This window comes from Emydura macquarii, unplaced genomic scaffold, assembly GCF_026122565.2.
Source record: "Emydura macquarii macquarii isolate MOO-44397 ecotype Brisbane River unplaced genomic scaffold, CSIRO-AGI_Emac_v2 contig_1070, whole genome shotgun sequence".
NCBI lineage: Eukaryota > Metazoa > Chordata > Testudines > Chelidae > Emydura > Emydura macquarii.
In genome coordinates, this window is record NW_027131207.1 from 277,529 (window position 1) to 299,531 (window position 22,003).

General features: G+C 39.0%; 1 protein-coding gene across 5 annotated transcripts in view; it reads right to left on the reverse strand.

Moving 5' to 3' along the window:
- PPP2R3B (protein phosphatase 2 regulatory subunit B''beta) overlaps nucleotides 1-20,631 on the reverse strand; it is a 79,366-nt gene extending 58,735 nt beyond the window's left edge. For 4 of the 5 annotated variants that reach the window (XM_067545711.1, XM_067545713.1, XM_067545714.1 and 1 more), the window contains exons 1-2: nucleotides 20,562-20,631; nucleotides 17,194-17,647 (exon numbers count right to left, since the gene is read on the reverse strand). In XM_067545711.1, the coding sequence (XP_067401812.1) occupies nucleotides 17,194-17,538 (345 nt within the window). In that variant the 5' untranslated portion in view covers nucleotides 17,539-17,647; nucleotides 20,562-20,631. Of the gene's footprint in view, nucleotides 1-17,193; nucleotides 17,648-18,683; nucleotides 18,705-20,561 lie in introns of those variants that run through there. The other variant, XM_067545712.1, reaches the window with a different exon arrangement.
- Between the last annotated feature and the right edge of the window lie 1,372 nt (nucleotides 20,632-22,003).

Sequence of the window (22,003 nt, forward strand, 5' to 3'; positions counted from 1 at the left end):
GGATATACTGTGACTCTGTACCTGCGTGTAATAGAATGGGTACAGTCAAAAACAAGTATTTGGAAAGATCTAGAGACTTTCTTTGCATTCAGGAAAGGAAATTACTCAGATGCCAGTGTAACAAGGCTTAGATTTAATTCACGAAACCCACAACAATTGAAATGGGTTCTCTTTACAGGATCATAGATGACTGGAATGGGTAACCAGTCAAAAACGTTTTGAGGAAAGTTATGGTTGCAAACGTATCTGTTACTTAAAAACATTACAAAATTAACTTGTAGTTATGAAAAATGAAAGCCAGGAAATTAAGTTATGGTTGAAAAAGCCTCTAAACAATTGTATGTTTTAGCGTCAGGAAATTAATAGTTACACAGAAACAATCTATTATGTACCATCTATTATGTATATGTAGTAACACCATATAAGAAAGTACAAGAGTCATGGCATTTAATGTGCTGAAGCTTACATTAGGAGTCCAAACGTGCTCAATCTAGACTGAGATATGTATATTGGCTTTTTTAAGTCTAGATCATAGAACATTATTCCTAAATGTTTAAATAGAGTGTGGCTTCATCTAACTGGATAAGGAAGAGACTCTGAAGACTGAGTGAAGACCTCCAATTTCTCTTTTACAGCTAGAAAATGAATAGCATTCCTATTAAAAGCAACAGTAGTACTTGATATTGGTTTATCAAAAAGACACCAGGCAAATGGTGAATTAAATTGTCCTCGACAATTTACTTCACAAAATTCAAGTAGTCTGAAGGTAGTGAGAGCTAAAAGAACTGTCATGGATTTTAAACTGCCCAAAAGACAAAACAAGTAATAGGAATAAATGCCAATTTGTAATAGTGAAGCATACCAAGTTTCCTTACGAAAACCAGTGATTAATTTATTAAATGGGGTCAATAGTAATGTGGCAAAATCTGTAGATAACTATATTTCATGAGACACAAACTTCAGACCTAAGAGAGCTAGCTGAATGAACAGCATGATGGAAAATTAAATAGTTTGATAAATCCAATGTAACAGTGAAAGAAACTATCTTATCTACACACATTGCTGGGTTGCCATTAATGTTTTTCGTTCAGGAAAGATTGTGTCACTGAACAGATCAACGAAAACCTCTGCTTAATCTACATCAACTCTCTAAAAGCAATCAAGATGTTAAGATGCCAAAAGAACTGGACAAATTTTTTTTTATCTTTTTAACTATTAATCTCTAGGCCTCTGTAACATCTGGTATTGAGTTCTACAGGTTATAATATTCATATAAAATATTTCCCTTTGATCACATTTAGATTTGATGTCTCAGTGTCAAAGTTTCCCCTTTTTTATTATGAGAAAATAGGAGTGTACACACTTTTCTATACTTGTTTGTATGGAGAATTTTCTCCCTTTATCTCGCAACATTATAGGCCACACGTGACATTAAGGTCATATTTTAATGTGAAGTAGTGAAGGTCAAAACTAACTTGACACTGCAGGTTAAGTTATCCCATATAAACTCATTCAAGAAGTCCAGAAAGTCATCAGAAGCAAAAACAAGCTAGTCTGAAGTCTCACATAGTGTTTGTTATATAGGATTTTAAAGAATATAAAAGTAAACTTTTAGTTTTAGTCACACTGTCAAGTATCAACAACTTTCTTCCCTCCCTTCCCCTCACCCAAGCAAGCTTGAACTATTTTAGTCTGAATTCTCCTTTGCTTCCCAGCAAGGACTTTAAATACAGACAGTTCTACTGCAGCCAAATGAGATGTTGTTTGCATTCCTGGAATATCTGTTTATATGTGGAAGCCTTATATCAGCAGTAGACTTTATAAGACAGTGTAGAGGAGACAAATATACATGCACATAGAACAGTCTCACTAAATTTGCAATAAAGCATATTTCACACTATCGAAACAATTGAAATGCACTTACAGTGCTGAATCACAACAGTGCAGTTCACAAAGCTCTAAAACTGCATCTATTAGGGAGGAGTCTCAAACTACCAGAGAAAATGTGTTCCACTCTTTAAGGGTTAGTACTGTCTCCTATTCATAAGGCCTTGGACAATTTCTGTAGTAAGGTCCCTTGATTCTGTAGCAACTTCAAATAATAGTTTTAAACAGGCAGTATTAGTGAATTAAATATTAGAGTAATCAGGATAGTAGTCTATATTTATTCTGATACGAAGTTCAATTTTATGCTGTCCCCACATTCTGTTTTCAATATGTGCACATTTTTGAACTAACATGTAACTTGTGTACATATTAGAAGGCAGACTGGAGGTTTTGGAAGTTGTCCAAGGGCGTGTTGGTGGACATGATTGCGGGTAATCCATTAGGTGAATGTTTCTGCTAAAAAGATCAGTAGTGAAACAGTTAATGTTGACACAAATTATCAAATTGAGGTTTTAGAGTTACACTGTTGAGAGGAATGGATAGTTCACACCCCTCAGAACTATAGTTTCAGACTCTCTGCAGCATCAGTAAGACAACACTGGACCAAGTTCACACTGTTCATATTTTCCATGGTTCCCCCCTCCCCACACACAATGTTAAGCAATGGAAAAAAAAAAATTAAAACAGCTTCTAGAGCACAATTCCATGCCAAAAATATCAAAATGTTGAAGTGGAACTAGTCTACCACAAGGACTTCCTTGTTATTTATGGCTCTAAGGTGTGCTCATTAGGAAGATGAAAATTAGAAAAAGCCAGATAAACTATTGTGAACTGGAGATTAGACACCTGATTCTGGGTGCCAGAAGTAGAATACCCTAACTGAGGTCAGACTGTAGGCTAGCGTGATATCCACAGACGTTCGTGCAAAATCCATCTCTTTACAAAAGCCTACCCATAAAAAAAGCTATGACAAATTTGTAAGCTTGGGTGCGGCTTACCTAAAAAAGGTGAGCACTTATAGCTTCCATTCCAAGGGGGGGGAGCGAAAGTTAAGGCTGATCACTTTCAAAACCAAGCCACTTATTTAGGTGCCCAATTTATACAGTTTGACGTTTTCAGCTACAGCCTCTCTCAGTATTTTGTCTAAGTATACTTAGAATAAATTGGGGGAAGGAGGAACCCATACTCATTTGGTTTGCAGAACAGGACTTTGCAGAACATAAGAATGCTATTTTGAGGTTTGCCAACAACAAAAAAGGCATAGTTGTAGTAGTCTAGGCTAGTGTTACGCATTATGAGAGTTTATGGAGTCCTGCAGGCAGTTCTAGAAATTTAACTGCTTCTAGGTATACATTTACCTTGAATCACCTTAACTTGAAGCTGACAGCAGAGTAAGCTAGTATAAGGAGAGGTATTTTTAAAGTACATGAATGACAACTCTTTATCAGTAGCTACTTTCAGCATAGCACCAGCTGTTCAGTGCTTCATCAGTCTGACATGAATTGAATTTTTAACTAATCCTTTAAAAAAGGCATTTGTATCTTGGAATTTCATTGGGTTTCCAAAAATAGCATAATTGCTGTATGAAAGTACAACCACCACTTTAATTCAAGCACCACATACTACCAGTACATGTAATTTGGTCCCTCAAATCACAAGACCGTAATTTTGTTTTAATTATAGCAGCAGAACAGTTTCCTGCATGTGTTTCTACCACATTTGGCCCCTCCCTAACCGTCCTAAAATCTCAAAGACAACAGAACAGGAAGGGTTGGAATATGGACCCCACAACTTTCAAGACCTCAAAAAGACTAAAAACTGACTAATTGGTAGTAATTGTAATTATACAAAGTAATTGTAAGTGAGGGGTTTTGAGTGCAGTCACAGGAATCTGCTCTTTGGGCTATGCGATTCAATATCTTTATCAAGGATGTGGTAGACAATATAAAAATCACTGCTGGTAAAACAGATGACAAAAGCTGGTGGTAAATAATGATGGGGACAAGTCAGAGACAGACCATCTGGAACAGTTGGTAAGATATGTTCATTTGAACTTGTTTTAAAAACACAGCCAAATGCAAGGTCATTGATCAAGGAAACCCCACTTATAACATGGGGACTGTATCCTGGGAAGCAGTGACTATGAAAAGAACTCAGGGGGTCACAGAAGACAACCAATCTAACATGAGCTTCCAGTGCAATGCTGTAGCTAAGAGAGTGTGAACACAACCTTTGGATATATAGGCTGGGGAATATCAAGTGGGTGTAGACAGATTAGTATTATATCTGACTATAATATTTGTGAGACAATTACTGGAATAGTTGTCCAAAATTCAAAAATTAGGTTAAAAACGGGAAAGTTAAGAAAAAAGCTTCAAGAAGGATTTGATGTTTGAAAAACATGTTGTCATGGACATTAAGGGTGTGCTATACTTCTGACCTTTGTAGCGTTTTTCTGGAAGCCTATCCTTGTTAGAATTATAGGCCCTTCTGCTCAAGGGGGAGTCCTATGGCTGTGTTACTCCAAGATCGGGTCCCTGACTGCAGCACCTGTTTCTCACTGTGGCTCCTTCAGTGGATCCAAATGAGTCTGTTGGAGACTTACCCTCATGGAAGCTGTGCAACCAGCAGCTGTTTTCAGTGACAAAAAACAGCTTTTACAAAAGAAGCTGGCATGTAGTCCAATGGAATTCAGTATTTAGGGCACTGGGTTAAAATGATAGAGCAAAACTAAACATCTCCCACCTAACTTGCCAGTATCTCCTTGTTTAGTTAGCAGGGTCTCATTTCGCCCTAGCCTGAAAGACAGACTGCATGCTTGCAAGTCAACCTCTCTCGCCTTGCCCACCCATCTGAGATTGAATTGCCATACACTGTGAGAACAGGATTCTTATCAGTGTCGCCTAACATTTCAGAGTGCTTTGTCTCAAGGTTCAGTCATGCTGTTTTCACATGTCCAGCCCCTGCCTGGAAAGGGTGAAGTTGTTGTCAGACATGTAATTTGCCTGTCCACATACAAAAAGTCCCCTTGGTTGTCAGTTGTTACAATGGAAGACCAATGACTGGACCATTAACTCTTATTTCCAAGGTATCTCCATTCACATTTTGGCACATCTTGATAGCCCATTCATACCAATCCCAACAGGTCAACGTGACCTAGTCATTTGATCTCTTATTCCCCCTCTTCCTGGAAAGAAATTAATCCTTTCATACCCAGTAGGTAACAATACTAAATTAGTGGTGGGAAAACCAAATAAGATGTCTTTTTAATAAAAATAGACATTTCCCACATTCTCCACACATGCCTTTAAAGAAAAGGCAAACAAGCTCAATCTCTTTAGTTTAGCCAAGAATAGGTGATACGATCACAATCTAAAAGTACCTACATTTTTCTGAAAGGAAAAAAGGTATAATATAATACCACCTTATCACAGGGACTTTTCCTATCCTAAAGGAACAAGTATAATATGATTCTGTGGTTGAAAATTGAAGTCAGGCAAATTCAAACTAGAAATAAATTGCACATTTTTAATGGCGAGGATAAATAACCACTGAAATAACTTACTTATAGATGTGGTGGATTCTCACATATTTGAAGTCTTGATATGAAGATTGCATCTATTTCTAAATGATTTGCCATAGCTCAAGCAGAAATTTTGGATTAATGCAGCAATTACTGGGTAAGATTCTTTGGCCTGTGTTATGCAGGAACTCAGACCAGACGATCATAATGATCGCTTCTGGCCTAAAGAAAAGAAGGATTCTTTAAAAGAAGAATTCTTTAAAAAAGTTTGTTACAAAGGCAAGAAGCATACAGTGATTAATGTTACACAGACAAAAATCCAATACATCGAGTGTCTTCAACATAACTATTCAGACTAATTAACCCTGAAACAAGTCAATATGAAAACAAGCCACAATAAGGAAAGAAAAGTTTATTCACTAAACCCTCAATTTAACCTCACATAGCCGCATGTAGACGTAGAAAACGAGTCACATTTAAGAATATGTTAGCTAATAGAAACTATCATGATTTTAGACACTAGCACTACTTGTAGTTTCTACACCTCTGAAAGCATGTTTACTGATTGTCAACCCAAAGCTCTCTCCCAAGGTTCATCACAACATACAGTTTTTCTACAGCAAAATAGAGGAAAGCGGAACCGAGACACTTAAGGCTACACAGCTTTGACGCCAAATGCTCAGGGCCAAAGGACATCACTTGTATAGCTTCAACTGATTTTGCTTTTCAGAAGGTTTTTGAAGTTCAGTAACACTAAGGGAAGGGGCAGCTCCAACAAGCAGAAGTATCCACAGGCCACTAGTAATTGCTTGGTAGTGGCAACCATAAAGTAATTAAATTTAACATCCTCAGAGGGGCAGGGGACAGTACCAAGAAAGGCCCCATAGCAGCATTTAACTTCAAAAATGAGGAGGCTAATTAAACAGAAATTAAAAGGAACAGTAACAAGAGTGAAATGCATGCAAGTTGCAATGGAAACTCTTTAAATACTCTTTAATAGAGGCTCAAAGTAAATGTACACTCCAAATAAAAGAAATAGTAAAATAAATCCCAAAATATTGTCACAACGGCTAAACAGAGTAAAAGGGGCAATTAGAGATTAAAAAAATACATTCTTTGAAATTTGGAAGTCAAATCCTACCAAAGCAAATAAAAAGAAGCATAAACTTTGGCAAGTCAAATGTAAAAGTACAATTAGACAGGCCAAAACAGAATTTGAAGAGCAGCTAGCAAAATACAAAAACTAAGAACAGAGAGAGAGAAAGAGAAAATAAGATAAAAATTTTTAGAATGCCACTATATAAATCCATGGTACGCCCACACCTTGAACATGGCATCCAGTTCTGGTTGCCTCATCTCAAAACAGATAATAGAATTGGAAAAAGTACAAAGAGCAACAAAAACAATTAAGGGTATGGAACAGATTCCATACGAGACTCAGACGACTGGGACTGTTCAGCTTGGAACAGAGATGACTGAGGAGGGATTTGATAGAGCTCTATAAAATCTTGAATGGCATGGAGAAAGTGAATAAGGAAGTGTTATTTACCCCTTCACATAATAGAAGAACCTGAGGTCATCCAACGAAATTAATAGGTATCTGGTTTAAAACAAACAAAACGAAGTACTTCTTCACACAATGTACAGTCAACCTGTGGCACTTGTTCCCATGGGAGGCTGAGAAAGCCAAAGGTATAACTTAGTTCAAAAAAAGAATTAGATAAGTTTATGGAGGACGGTCCATCAATGGCTATTAGTCAATGGCTATTAGATGCAACCTCATGTTCTGAATGTCCCTAAACCTCTGATTGCCAGAAGCTGGGACTGGATGACAGGAAATGGATCACTCGATAATTGCCCAGTTCTGTTCATTCCCTAGATTATTTATAGGCTTAATTACTTGGCCTGCCAGTAATGTGAACCTTCATGAACTTAAATGAGTTGCATCCAAATGCCAAAATCTGTATGTATTTGTCTTATGACTAAAGGATTCAAATTAATCCTATATTCTGGAGAAAGCTAATTCTGCTTCTAGAATTTTATTTTCAGCTGTGAAGATTCCAAAAAGCAGTGTAAGAATGGGTGTGAAGGAAGAACACATCAATATTTGAACACTAATAAAATTAGTATTTAGAAAATATATTTAGAGAATTAGAAATTTTTTTAAAGTTCCATAAAAAAATTAGCTGCTTGTTTGGAACATGGCTACTCGGAATTTGTTTTTTTTTTGTTTTGTTTTTTTTTTAAACTGACATGAATGAAGAAACATGCGTACCAGAATTAACTTTCTGGCTACCAAGACAATAAGGAGAAGTGAAAAATTCTCCATTCCAGGGTCATATGTGCAGTAAGTGAAAAAACAAAGGAATACTGCACAAGAGAAACAGTAAAAGAGAAGAGCTAGAACAGTGAATAACTTCAGTGTCTCTTTCATACCAGAAATGGATACTTGGTTCTTTAATCCTAGACAAACAATGCTTCCTTTCTAAGTTGTTCTGTATAGTATACATGAACAGAGTCACAAGGCACTGATGGTACACTAGCTTGCATCAAGTGCAATTATTTCATTACTGCACTGATATGCTGTTCAGAAGAAAATTGCTTAGCTACATTTTTCCAGATCTTAGAAGGATGGCAGCCCCTCCTCCAATGGAGGCACAGAAAGATCTTTATATTGAATATATCAGCATTGATAACCCTCTCACAGTACTTGAGGTGCCATGGCACTATTATCAGGAAAGCATACCAAAAAAGTGGTATGTTTGATACCATGGTATCTATGGTCTCTGGAAGACTAAAGAGCTTGTGGTGTTTAAGTCACAGCCCTGAATTGGTAGCCATGCCTATGATCCTCCAGGAGTCTAGTGTAGTCCATACTATCCTCATTTAGTATTTGCATTTAGAGGAGAAAAAGTACTGGGCTTTGCCCAGTCCTGTAAAGAGGAGCATAGGATGGTTTCTTGTGCAGTATAGTGATTGCACAACTGGCATAGGACAATGCACTATCCAGTCTTAAATTGCAGTTTACTATTAACACAACATGTTTAAATTTCCAAACAAATCTATAGTACCACTGAGGCTGTACCACATAGCAACACTGTTATAGAGAGAAATACAGAGGTAGACATGCTGTATTCCAGTCTATGCAGTTATGTTTTAGTGTACATGTGTAATGATTCGGGAGCTATGTCTGTACAGCTTGCCCTGACCAGATCTGCAACATCACATATAGGGATTTATAATGACAATTCTGTAGAATTTGAATTAAGTTTAAATCTTGCCAAAAATCTATGCATCACAACCAATGGGAAATTTCTTACTTGATAGTGATGAATAAAAAGAGAAGCTGCTAACAGAGAGAAAACTAATAGGTTAATGCCACCTACCTATGCAATTCAGAGACCATCCACTGTTGTTCTGAAGGCTCCAGGATTTATACCCCCTTCTTCAGATTAGGCCAACAAAAGAGTTCTCCCAAAGCTGTAGAAACACTCCAGCTACCCATTATTAGAATTTAGACAACAACTTGACATAATATACAATTGTCTTAAGGTTAATTAATACATCTAAATTTCCCTTTAAAAATTCAGTTTATATTCTGGTCATTTACCAGACTACTGGGGTGAGCGGAATGAGGAGTGATGCTGCTAACAGAAAGAAAAATCAGGTAAGATTTTTCTTTTCTCCAGTCTGCTCCACACCTTCTCTCCTCATTCTCACTAACGGGAAGTAGTTAGCAGCAAGCAGTTAATCACAGAAGTAGGGTAACAATAAGCAGTTTTAATTAGTATAGCTATAGCAGAATAATAAGTAGGAATGGAAGTTCCCCTATATAAAAGCAAGGAATTAAGTGAGAACATTAGCAGCTTTCTAAAAAAAGGATGCTACTGCAGAGGAATGGAATCTTACTTGCAAATCTTCTTCAGATAATATATTTAAGACTGGTATAAGGCATTTGATTTGGTACTTCATAACATAAAAAAATGGAATGATATAAAATTAATGTGATACACATTAGCGGGCTAAAAAGTGATGGATAGTGATTTTGCACTTAGTTTTCAGATCTAAGTGATGAGTTCCTAGAGGGGTCCCACACAGATCAGTGCATGGTCCTACACTATCTAACATTTTTATTAAGGACTCTGAAGAAAATAAAATCACTGATAAAGTTAGATGATGACAAAATTGGGGGAGTGGAAAATAACGAGGCCAGATTATGGATACACAGCAATATGGATCACTTGGTAAACTAGGGCAAGCAAACAATATGCATGTATGCATCTAAGAACAAAGAATAAAGGCCACAGTCATCCTTACAAGATGGGGGCTTCTATCCTGGGAAGCAATGACCCAAGATTTAGGGTCATGGTGGACACAGTCAACTGAATGCAAGTTTCCAGTTTTATGCTGTGTTCAAAAGGGTTTATGTATCCTCTGATTACATTAGCAGGGGAATATCAAGTAGCCCAATTTCACCAATGAATGAAATTTCCTGGTTGAGTTCTATATGGATACCAAAATGTATCCGAGGCTAATGGAGAATTTATGCTGAAGTATGCTTCTCCTCTGATGCCCAGGCTGTTAATTATAGGCAGGGTGGATTAAAAAAAATGTTTTTTAAATCAGATTTGTTTTCTTAAAAATCACTACTACATTTCTCTCGTTTAAAAGTTACAATTAAATCTTATCAAACATGCTAAACCTAGACAGTCTCATAAAAATGAATTAAACTGTGAACAAAAATTCAACTGTCACATGCGCAGTTTTGTCAGACAATGCTGCAAACATGGCAAAGATGAGAAGATACTTAGAAGAAACAGAAGGATGCTCCTTAACATATGGCTGGAGTGCCCATTTAATGCATCTTTTAGTCAAAGACTTAAGTACGTCTTCTTCTCCAGGAATAAAAGAAAATGTTGTTGAAGTCATAACATGCTTCCGCAACAACTGTTTTGCTTCTGCTTCACTGAAGAGAGCAGGAAGAGGCAAACTAATTCTCCCTCAAGATGTTCGATGGAATTCTGTGGTTGATTGTTTTGAACAATTTATTAAGAACTGGACTATTCTCATAAAACTTTGTGAAGAAAACCATAATAAAATAGATGGAAGTATCTCATCCAAAGTATCCAAAATTGGATTAAAGAGGAATGTAGAGGATATGCTCAGTGTACTGAAGCCTATATCCATAGCCTTAAACAAACCTCAGAGAAATTGTTGCTATATTTCTGATGCGGTTAAAATTTGGAAGGCACTTCGAGACATTGAAGAAAGAAATCTCTCACCAGAAAGTTCAACTGCAAGCAATAAAGAAGCAAATTGATCAAGCACTAACTCCACCTCATTTTCTTGCGAACATACTTGACCCCAGATATGAAGTTAGATGCCTAACTTCTGAAGAAGAAGATGCTGCCATGGCATGGGCATCTCAAAATCACTCCTCAGTTATGCCAGTCATAATAAGTTTCAGGGCTGGAGTGGAACCATTTAAAGAGTACATGTTTACTGCTGATGTTTTGAACAAAGTCACTCCCCTGAATTGGTGAAAATCATTAGCCAGGCACCTTGAAACAGAGTTCCTTCAGTTGCTAAGCCAACCTTTTCACAGTAGTAGCTTCCTCTGCAGGCATAGAAAATATTTTCATCATTTGATATTATTCACTGAAAGCTAAGAAATCGACTGGGAGCTCAAAAAGCAGGAAAACTCATTTCTGTTTCAGTCTATGAATAAAAATGAGTGGGATGGGGAAGATGAGAGCTAGTTGTAGAAGTTTTAAGGACAGCATACATGTAGTGTTATGAGGACTTGTCTGTTAGAGTTAATAAAATTTGAAAATTAAAAAAAAAGTTTAAAGGACAGCCGTCAGCCAGCAACTCAGGAGGCTGCTGCAATTGCAAATGTGAACATTTAAATGTGTAACATTTAAGATTTAGTTTACTAAAATATAAGTGCTATTTTGTTTGTGTGTGTGATTTAATTCTTACCATTCCTAATGTACTGCTGCTGCATCTGCAAGCTTGACACAGGTAATGAGTATTATGTACTATTTCCTAAATTAATAAAAAGCAAGTTATCTAAAAAAATTACACAAAGTATACCCTCCTAGATGTTGTAAAATGCTGTATTGAGTTGTAAATTAACATTTTAGTGATCAGATTTGCACCATTGTTTAAGAAATAAGTGAAGTAGTATCAGTGGGAAACTTGATTTAAAATCAATGATTGTCTCCTGGTGATTTAAATCATTATTTAAAATCAACCCACTCTGATTATTGGTATTCCCGGGCCAGATGAAGGAGCCCCTGCTTCAGGAAATCTGGTCTTTCGGCATGCAGTGAGAGTTCCTGGACTATCTTGCAAGTACAAAGCGAGTTTTGCTCCAGTCGAGGACTAGGAGGAGGACTTATTCTCCATTTCTTCTTTTCTGTATCCTTTATGTGAACTGTCTTGAAAGGTAGCAGATTCTTTTCTGCCCAGAATGTTATTTTCATTGCCATAGAAAAAGCTTTGACCCCTGGTTACTCCCTAGTTTTTTGTGTTTTTTTTTTTTTTTTTTTGGGGGGGGGGGGGGGGGAGAGAAGGTGTGGGGAGGGGCAAGAGGAGGTTGGTTCAGACATCACATATAGCTGTCCAAATGAACTAAAAAGGATGTGTATTAAGATTTTGGAATTTGCTTCTCCTCTGCAATGCTTGCTTTCATAGTGATTATGCAAGGATCTGAACTGGAAAAAAAATCAGATTAGCTCTCATCATGTTTGTACTTGCCTTTCCATAAAGGGGCATTTGATATCTCAACAAGACACCTAATTTTGTAAGCTGTGTAGAGAGCCCTGCACTACTTCCCCCAGGGAGTTGAGAATCCACTGGCATTTGATTCCACGTTGTCTGACCAGTTCACCTAGTGGTTGCATGCAGATCTTGAAGAGGACTGGATGGAGAACTGCCCTTGTGGAACTCTACAAGTGAGAGGTCTAGTGATGGAGGTGCAGTTTCCCATCACTACTTGTTGGATGCATCCCTCCAGGAAAGACTCCTACCATTTTAGTGCATTACCCTGGCCCCCTACTATTCCCTCAGCAATACAGCAGTATAACATTGTCATGTGTTGAATATTGAAGATAGGTGCAGGAGGACTGCCCAAAAGAAAATATATACTTCAGTTACAGCAAAGCACAAAGTTCCCTTCTACATTTAAAAAGAGCCGAGTCTTTGAAAGAAGTTGCTATAATGAAATTTTATACACCTCTAGGAAATTCTATTAATTTTTCTGCTATTCCTGATTAGATGCAGGACCCTTCTCCTATAACGCAATATTGTAGCATTTGGGACTGTGCTCCAAAAGGTATTTTAGTAATTTTTTTCCACCATCTGTTTAATGATTCCTATTTAGAACCTAAATCTGGATTACTGGAGCTACATTACAAGCTTTTTTACAATTAGAAACACTTTTTTCATTTATGGAAGATCAGGAATCCAAATTCCTCTTAAATTTAAACTAGCTGTAGGTAAATCTGTTTTAACTTAGCTTGGAAGCATGACTAAGTGAACATACACAAACAGATGCATTATATTTAACATTGTAATGGATGATTTGTGAACACATCTATAAGAAAATTAGCTGCTATAGAAGAATCAGCAATTATAGCCAAAGTGTTGTTCTAAGGGCTGAGGTACACAACAAATGCGTATTATTCTAAAGCAACTTTTATTTCCCTTCTATAAAACACAGTATATGTTTAAGAAACCTTTAAGATGAAGGTTCAGTTCAGATAATAGTAAAACTAGAACAGAGTTCATACAAGTTTTCTGTATCTTAGAACCAAATTATTTTGGGGAACTGAGCCAATTAAGAGTCACTTCTGAACAGTATTATAAAAGTCACTACCAACTGAATGAAGATTCCAGTCTCATTTATGATTTCTCCTACTCGCCATTATGAGTATTCAACATTTCCAGTTCTCTTTAGCAACTGCTATACTTACTTGTGGTAGTATATTGCAAGATGCATTGCGCTAGCTACTGTACATAGTTTGCAGAGTACCGTACTGCCAAGCAAACTGAATAATACTGGCTTCAAAAGATTTTCTTTCCCCTTTTCAGTGTTGTCTGAGAGGAGTAGATTACAGTTGTTTAATCTACAAACTTCCAATATGCTTCAAAGGGTTTCTATAGACAATCAGAGAACCAAATCTCAAATGGATTTCAAGTTTTCCTCCCATTTTACACTTGTTAGAAACATAAAATTTCCCTCTCCAAACCATTATCTTTTTTCTCTTTTGCCTCTTCAAGCAAGAGTAATTCCTTGATGTTAAATCACCATTAAATTATTCATTTTAGTATATTTATAAAGCTATCCCTAAAATACAGGAAAATTAGGATAAATTCCACTGCCTGTTGCAGTGAAATGTGAGTGGTTATGACTTCAGTAGTTTTATCTATATTTGGTAATGGAAGACCAAGTCATTTATTTTCCATCTGCTTTGCTATTTCAGGAACTCTAAGCCTACAGATAATTAAATGCCTAATAAGTTCTTTACAGGTCTCAAAGAAGAGGCAACTATTGCTACTGCACTATTATAATCAAGGAAACTAGACAAACTCTATAGCACACTTCTATTCTATATGGAATTCTGTGGCACCTTCATTTTAAGTTCAAAACTGCAGGTTACTGGACTGGATGCGAAAATAAACACACTACTATAAAGCCAATACAGCTATCCCATAGATCAGATGATGTATCCTTGTGTTGAGGGATATCTTAATTTGCGGTCTTATTGCAAGCACGCCTATGGGCCACTGCACAGACACCAGAATTCCTGGGGCACAGGTTTGCCCCAGCCACAGATTCTCTCACATCTCATTTGCCCCAATGCCTCCTGTCTCTGACCTGCCTTCCCCATGCCTTCTCTGACCCACATGCAGTCTGCCCCCATTCCTGGCAGGGGCCACTGCTGCACTAGTCTTACTATCCAGGGGGTTCTTATACCACTTTGCACTTAAAAAGGTCCATAGAACAGTGATTAATTAGACCCCACATTTAAACAGTTTAAATTTTATGTGGTCATTTTCAGTTTAAAACATGTTGCAGTGACAACACAAGTGCACCACAGAAGCAGTTGAGGAAGAGAGGGAAGCTGGAAGTTTTGGCAACTGGATTAGGTTAGTGGTGTTTCTGACCTGAAAAATATATGGAAAGCAATTTGGTATAACATTAGTTGGATATTTTTGGTAGTACTGTAGTACTGAAAATTATAGCAAACAGGACTATGTTAATGGGCATTAGGAACTTTTAGCACATGCCAGCAAGGTCTACATGGACCAGTTAGTGAGCAATAGGTTGGTGTGCTTGATAATTCACAGCTCTTGAATGCACATTGTTGCACTGTTTAGACAAGCCCTCAGAGATCATTTCAGACTGTCTTAAGACTCACTGAATCAGCTTACACTCCGTTCTCACTTTTAGGATGTCATAACAGTGAAGACTATTTTTTGGGCATTTTTTTTTTTTTTTTTTAAGATGAAATTTAGAACAATTCTGAAGCAAATTCTGCAACACTGCACAATGCTTGAGGCCCTCAATAAAAGTCCCTTCCATCCCTAATTTTCTACTACTCTGAGCCAGGAGCTTTCTGAACAGAGAACTTAAAAACATACCATTCACTGACAAAACTATTACTTTCTGTTTAAGTGAAATCAAGTCTGAGGTCCTGAATAAAATATGTAAGCTTATCACTACAAAGAGAGACAATATTTGTACAACTGTTAAACAAAATTAACAACAAGCAGCAAAATACTTCTTTCCTTCAGACCTAGTCTTTTATAAAGCTCACCTTTTCTTTAATTCAGAAGATATATCATATCACATGCTAACTATTTTATGGATGACTGAATAATCAGTGCTACTTCACCTATATGGCTACTGAGTCTGAGATTTGGCTTCTAGAGTAAGCTAGCTTTCACCCCTGGGCTTCCAAACAAATGGTTTTACTGTATTCAGAACTCCTGTCTGGACCTGGACAGATTCATGCAGAAAAATGGGCACAAAATCTGGATGACCAGGTCATGGTTTTTTATATATAATATGATACGCTATAAATTCATCAGTGATCCACCCAGATTTCCCACCCCCAACCCTTAGCTTTTCCTTTCCGGTCAGGAAAGTGCTGGAAAACCCGATAACAGACCTAGTCTTACTGCACTAGGAAGGAATACAGAAAGCAAACTGGCTCCAATACTACTCCAATATGCAACTTCTATGAATTCATGCATTTGTAATGCAGTCATAGTATCTACATAACAAAAGAGCATTTAGTCTACACAACTAAGTTCTCCACTTCCACTCTATTTTATGATGCTTTCACAATAAACAATTTCTAGGGGATGTTTTCAATGAGAAATTTTCAGACCATTCTGCAGCTACTGATATTGAAAAAGCAAGACTGGCTCATTCTGATCTCCCGGATAAGAAATTCTACAGCTAGCAGTCTTCCACTGAGAATTCAAGTTGAAAGCATCTGTGTCCATCATCATAAATGGAACTGGTGGAAAAAAAGGCACATACTTAAAACCAAAAACACCCATAAAGTCAGTTTACATGAGGCAATGGACAATCATTTAGCCTCTACACCACACTGATCAAACTTCAAGTTTTGACATTTACTAGGTAGACAAGGATAGAAATGATGATCCTCCAGAATACAAGGGCAAAATACTAGTTAACCTTCCCAAAACTTAAGGATAACAAAACACTAAGACCTAGATTTTAAATGGGATTTAGATGTTGCTCTATTCAGCACTGTAATGCTTAACTGACTTAGGAACCTAAGTCTCATTTTCAAAGTGACTTATGTATTCCAATGCTAAGCAAAGCAACACCTAAATACCTTTAAAAAATTGGGCCTAAGCTCCTCACCAGGAATTAGCCTTTTATTGATAGACAGTACCAGTTCCTTTATATCGAGTTAGGTGTGTCTGGTAAATTTTTCAAAGTCTAGTAAAGTGCACTGCACTGTATTAGTGCCATGAAAAGTGACATGTGGCCCTTGGATAATCAGCGAACTAGAGGTTCGAACCAGCTAAGCAGAGATGTCAGTTTATAACTCTACTCCACATCTTTAGTCAAATTAAATGCCCAATACCCATTTCAGACACCAGTATACCTTGTAAATCCAACAAGTGCAATAGTAGATTTTTTCAGATAAACACACACGAGTGGAAAAGAACTTAGATGCTAAGTCTATTAAAACAGCTACTCTAAAACTAAAAGCAACAATTTTCTGCAATTTCTAATCCTCTAACAAGAAATTATTTCTCTGCACATGTTGCATTCATTTTGGTACATTTAGCATCTAGTAAGAGCTGCAACATAGAACTACATAGCACAGATTTAAAATATATTATTGTATTGTGTTATATTTGTCAGTTTAGTGTCCTTTTACATTACTTCTTTAAACTTCACAGTACTGAATGACTAATTACCACCATTGTTGATTTTGAAGAACTGGAAATTTAAGAGGGAAAAACAAAATGAAGATCAATCAAAGCAAAACAAGAAACTTGCAAGCAATCAGCTATAAGACTATCAGTCTCTGGGGAGTTTAGAAAAGTATTAGCAAAGATTAGTGATGACGTGAAAGTTTTATGTTTCATAATTTATACCACTAATTTACTTTTTGATTGAACACAATGGTGAAACAAAAATGTTTTTGTAACTCACCCACACACACTTGATGTTCATCTATTACAGAATTATTTTAATTTAAATCTCAGAATATAAAGGAACTTACTACTCTTGTAGATCTACGTATTCCTCTAATATTAGATGTGTTTCTTGGGCTAGTTGAAGTTCCCAGTGGGAGAGCTGTGGAAAGATGAGGAGGACTGGAAGGTGTCACCAAAGGAGATAGCAGGTTATCTAGCATGCTTTGCTTAGACTTGGAGTTTTTATTAGTAAAAATGATAGGTTCACTGTCCCCAGCATCTCCACTACCAATTTCAGTCTTCTCGTCATTCTTGATCCTTCTCAAGCAATCCTTTAACATCAGCTGAGTTGTAGGCTGACTCAGCCAACACAAAAAGAGTTCATCCACTTTCATTTTTAGTACAGGTTGCAAAATTTTCCCAGCAGGCATCTTCTACCAGTTTACCTTTGCTCCAAAAGGGGAACTCAAGTCAACCAGATTAAAAAGTTTCAGAGCTTATTCCACTGCCTTTTCCTCTGTTGCATGAAATCCAAGATGCCTGTTAAACAAAAGATTTTATTGCTTTATATTATAGTTGCAACAAGATGTCAAGACTTAACTAATTCCAGATGGTGCAAACCCAGATACAAGACTTGATGACAAACACACATACAAATAACTGAGAATCTGACCATGTTCCACTGACTATGGATTAATAGCACATCTATGAAAAGGCTTTTAAAACTAATTTGGGCTGTGACAATTGTTTCTCTATGAGTCCCCATCCTGTACAACTTCGCATAAGAGATAATTTATCAAAGGTCAGATCTACACTACATACTTACATCCGTATAACTGTCACTCCGGGTGTGAAAAAGCCACATCCTTGAGCATCATAGTTATACTGACCTAAATCCCTGAGTAGGCAGCACTATGTTGATGGGAGAGCTTCTACATAGCTACCATCTCTCAGGGAGATGGATTAACTACACCAATGGAAGAAGCTCTCCTACTGGTGTAGGAGTGGCTTCCCTAAAACTTGCACTGCTGTAGCGCTGTGCATGAAGACAAGTCCTAATACCTATTAGAAATTTCTTTTCAATTTTCCAGAAAACCTTCCTTTCTAGGAGCATAAACATGCAAAGGTTTTTTTGTTTGTTTGTTTGTTTGTTTTAATTAAAATAGTGGGTCTTGAATAAGGCTTAGAAGGAACCTCATTGGAACTATGGAGCCATTACACACAAGTAATGAAATTCCAAGCAAAAGAAGTTAGTTTTAAGGAAATGTCAAGATTGAGAGATCAAGCGTTTGAGTCTGGAAATGAAGCGTTAAGGTTGAAAGCTCAACCTTGATTCCACATTTTATGCCTATGCCTTAAGATATGATCTGGACATCTCACTTTAAATGATTTATCAGTATAATCCTAAATTTAGTTTCTTATGAAGTTTATACAGTTAATGTACAGTGTTGTCTTCCAACTATTTGATTCTTATGTCTCAGAAGTACAAAACAAACCAATTTTGAAAATATCAGAATGTTATTAACATTTACAATGTATATGGAACACACAGTTTTTTTTAAAAGCCAACATAAACCTATGATGGCTTAAAGTGTTGGGATGGCTGCAAGGCCTTTCAGCTTTGAATTATTCTCACTTGTGTGCCAAAACGCCAGATTGAGGATGCTTGAGTTCAAAGTTTAAAGTAAGAAGCAAAGGGCTAAAGCAAAATACTGAGAACACAGCAACCTGGGTTCTATCCCAGCTGTCTGTCTCCATCTCCCCATCTATTTAAAAAAACAAAACAAACAAAACAAACTGTCACAAAGGGGCTTAATGTTTGCAAAGAACTCTTATCCTTAGGTGAAAGGCTTTATAGACATACAGAATAGTTATACTTTTTCCTTAACTGGCACTTTAGTAATATCTGAAGTTTTTGTTAGCACCATAATTTACATGCTTTTAAAATCAGGAAGTAAAATCAGCCTTTACCTAGCCTTCGAGCTAGCATGCTTCACAATAGACAAACTCAAGCTCAGGAACACTTGAACATCCATAACATCACTTGCTCAGACTTTATTTAGATATGGCTTGTTTGCAGATCTGACACTAACTCAAACCAAAACAGAGTACTAAATATTGTATTAGAATTCACTACACATTAGATGTTTCACCACATATTTACAGGTTGGGATTTTCAGCTAAGTGATTTAGAGCACAAGTAACACTAAAAGTAAACATGATTAAACCACTTCGGTTCCTTAAAAACACCCAAGAATATGTTATACAGTCGACAGTTCAGGGTGTCAACACATAGGGGAAGAGTAAAGATACAGCTTTTCCTAAATGATGTTATGTTTGATTCCATAATGCTCATGGTGATTTTGCAGGAATTTTCTGCATGTGAGAAAAAGGCAGCCAAAATACACTATGCAACGATAATGGTTGCAATTAAGCACACAAAACCAGGCAGGCAGAGCTATAGTTAAATGATCAACTATCTCTGCCCCCAAACCCACCCCTTATGGTGGTTACCATAGTTTCAGTTATTGTGTTTGCAGAATCAAAGTTATCCATGGAATCGAAAACACACAGCTCATGGAATGGCAATGATTTGACATGGAAGAAACCTGTTCAGGTCCCAGCCCACCCAGCTCAGAGAAGGGATGATTGCTCCTAAGGCCAGTCACCTAACTGACACTGTCCCTTGAGAATAGAGAACAGGGATGCCCATGTGCAGATCATGCACCATGAAAATAATAGACACTAGATTTAAAGCACATATAGGGAAGTACTTCACAGAAGGCACAGTCAACCTCTGGAACTCAGCACCAGGGGAGGTTATTAAGGCCAGACCTGTAACTTGGGTCAAAAATGAATTAAAAACATGTTCACGTAGAATAGGGCCAACAATGGCTATTAGTAGAGTGACCAGACATCCCCATATTAGGGGCTGTGTCTTACATCGGCAACTATCACCCCCTCCTCATGTTCCACACTTGCTGTCTGGTCACCCTGCTAGTGGCCACGATGACCCAAGATGCAAACCCATCCTCCGGGTGTCCCAGGCCTCCGACTGCCAGAGGCAGAAACTGGACAACAGGGGCTGGATGACTGGGTACTTGGCCGGGTCCGTTCATGCCCGCGGAGACCCCTGGCCCCGAGCAGCGGGGGAAGGCGGGATACTGGGCTGTGCAGACCATCGGCCTGACGCGCTACGTCCGTCCTTCCGGCCCTAAAGGTCTCCAGCCTTGCTAGGCCACTCCCCCGCCCCCGGGCACCTGCCTCAGACAAATCCCTGGGCCGCTGCCAGGCCCCTGCCGCGCCCAGCCCCGTCCTTGTTTCACGCCCCTGCCCCTCCGCCCGGCTGCGGGGCAAGCCCGGCTGCAGCCAGCCCGGGCCCGAGCCCGGACCGCCCCGCGCTCCTCGGGAACCGCCCTGGAAGGGGGAAGGCGGCGGCGGTTTCTCGTCTCACCTCAAGCGCCTCCTCCCGCTCCCGCCGCCGGCTTCAAAAGCCCGGCGCGCCGCCTTCTTTCCTTCCTTCCGGCCCGCCCCGCCCCGCCCCATCTATACCGCCGCAGTTATCGCGAGAGTCTCCCCCGCGAGAAGCTGCGGCCGGTTGCCGGGGTAACGGGAGGGTCACGTGGCAGGAAGAAAACACGGCCGTCCAGCCGGGGCACGCCGGGAAGGCGTGCGCCACAGCGTCGTGACGTCACCGCCCACCGTTGCCTAGACGCCTTCCCAGTTCCCAGTAGCCTATGCGGTGTGACCCCGCCCCCTCCCCCAGCCTTCCCCACGCTTCGCTGGTCCCCACCCATTCTGCCCTTTACCACGCCTCCTCTTTCCCAGCAGCCTCTGCGGTGTGGCGCTCCCTTCCTTGCTGCGCGTCACGTGCACTGACTCTACACTCCCCAGCTGTGCCTTGCTGGCTCCCACCCTTGACTCCTGTGGGTCAAGGGCTGGGGAGGGGGGGCAGCTTCCTTCAGTTCCCTCCTTCCCCCCCCCCCGTGCCACTGCCACCAGCATCACCCGAGTCCCTTCCCAGAAAGCCTTGGTGCTGGCAGGGAGTTCACCTCTCCTAGCACCCCTCTTGTGAGCCTACAGAAACCACCGGTGAGGGGGGGATCCTTGGGGTGGGGACATGCCCACCCAATCTTATAGTGCACAGGCTGGGCCGTGCCTTGTCACTTCAGCCAAGTAGTGCAAGGCAAGGTGCAGCTGTGTGTCAGTGCCATTTGCCACCACATTCCTATGCTGCTCTAGGCCCTCTTCCCACCCTCACACCAAACCCCCAAGGATGGCAACTTTTCTTGGCAATGGTTGCCAGTCTGTGGTTCATGGTCCACAGGGCACTTGCTGGTATTCTGAAGAGAGCTGACTAGCCACCTGATGCTGGCTGGTCTTGTTTCCAGCTGTTAAATTCCATTAAAGGAGAACTAAAAATACATTAAATATTTTCCTATTGCATTTCTATGTAAGCAATTGCTGTAATTGCCATAGGAATGCTTTGGTGGGGTTGCAGATGGGAGGAAAGGTGGTTCACATGATGACAAATGGGAGGAGAGATTGAAGGCATGCAATGGTGAATGTAAAGGTAGATGGTGTGTAAGACAATCTCTCTGTTAAGAAGTTCTCATAGTTTGAGAACCACTCCCTGCCATATAGTTCACTACATACACTCTTTATCTTGCTCTCCAGTGTCAAAATCCCTGTGTAGTTGCATACTTTCTATAAATTTCACAAATAAATCTCTGGGATTTTCTGTATAAGCTTGTGTGGGGAAGGGGTTAAGAGGGACATGTCCTCATCCCCTTGCACACACAATTTTTCACTCACCTATTGGCATCCACTCAGTACAACTGCAGGCCCCCTATATTTTTACCCAGATCCCCCAACCAATCTTCTTATATATATATA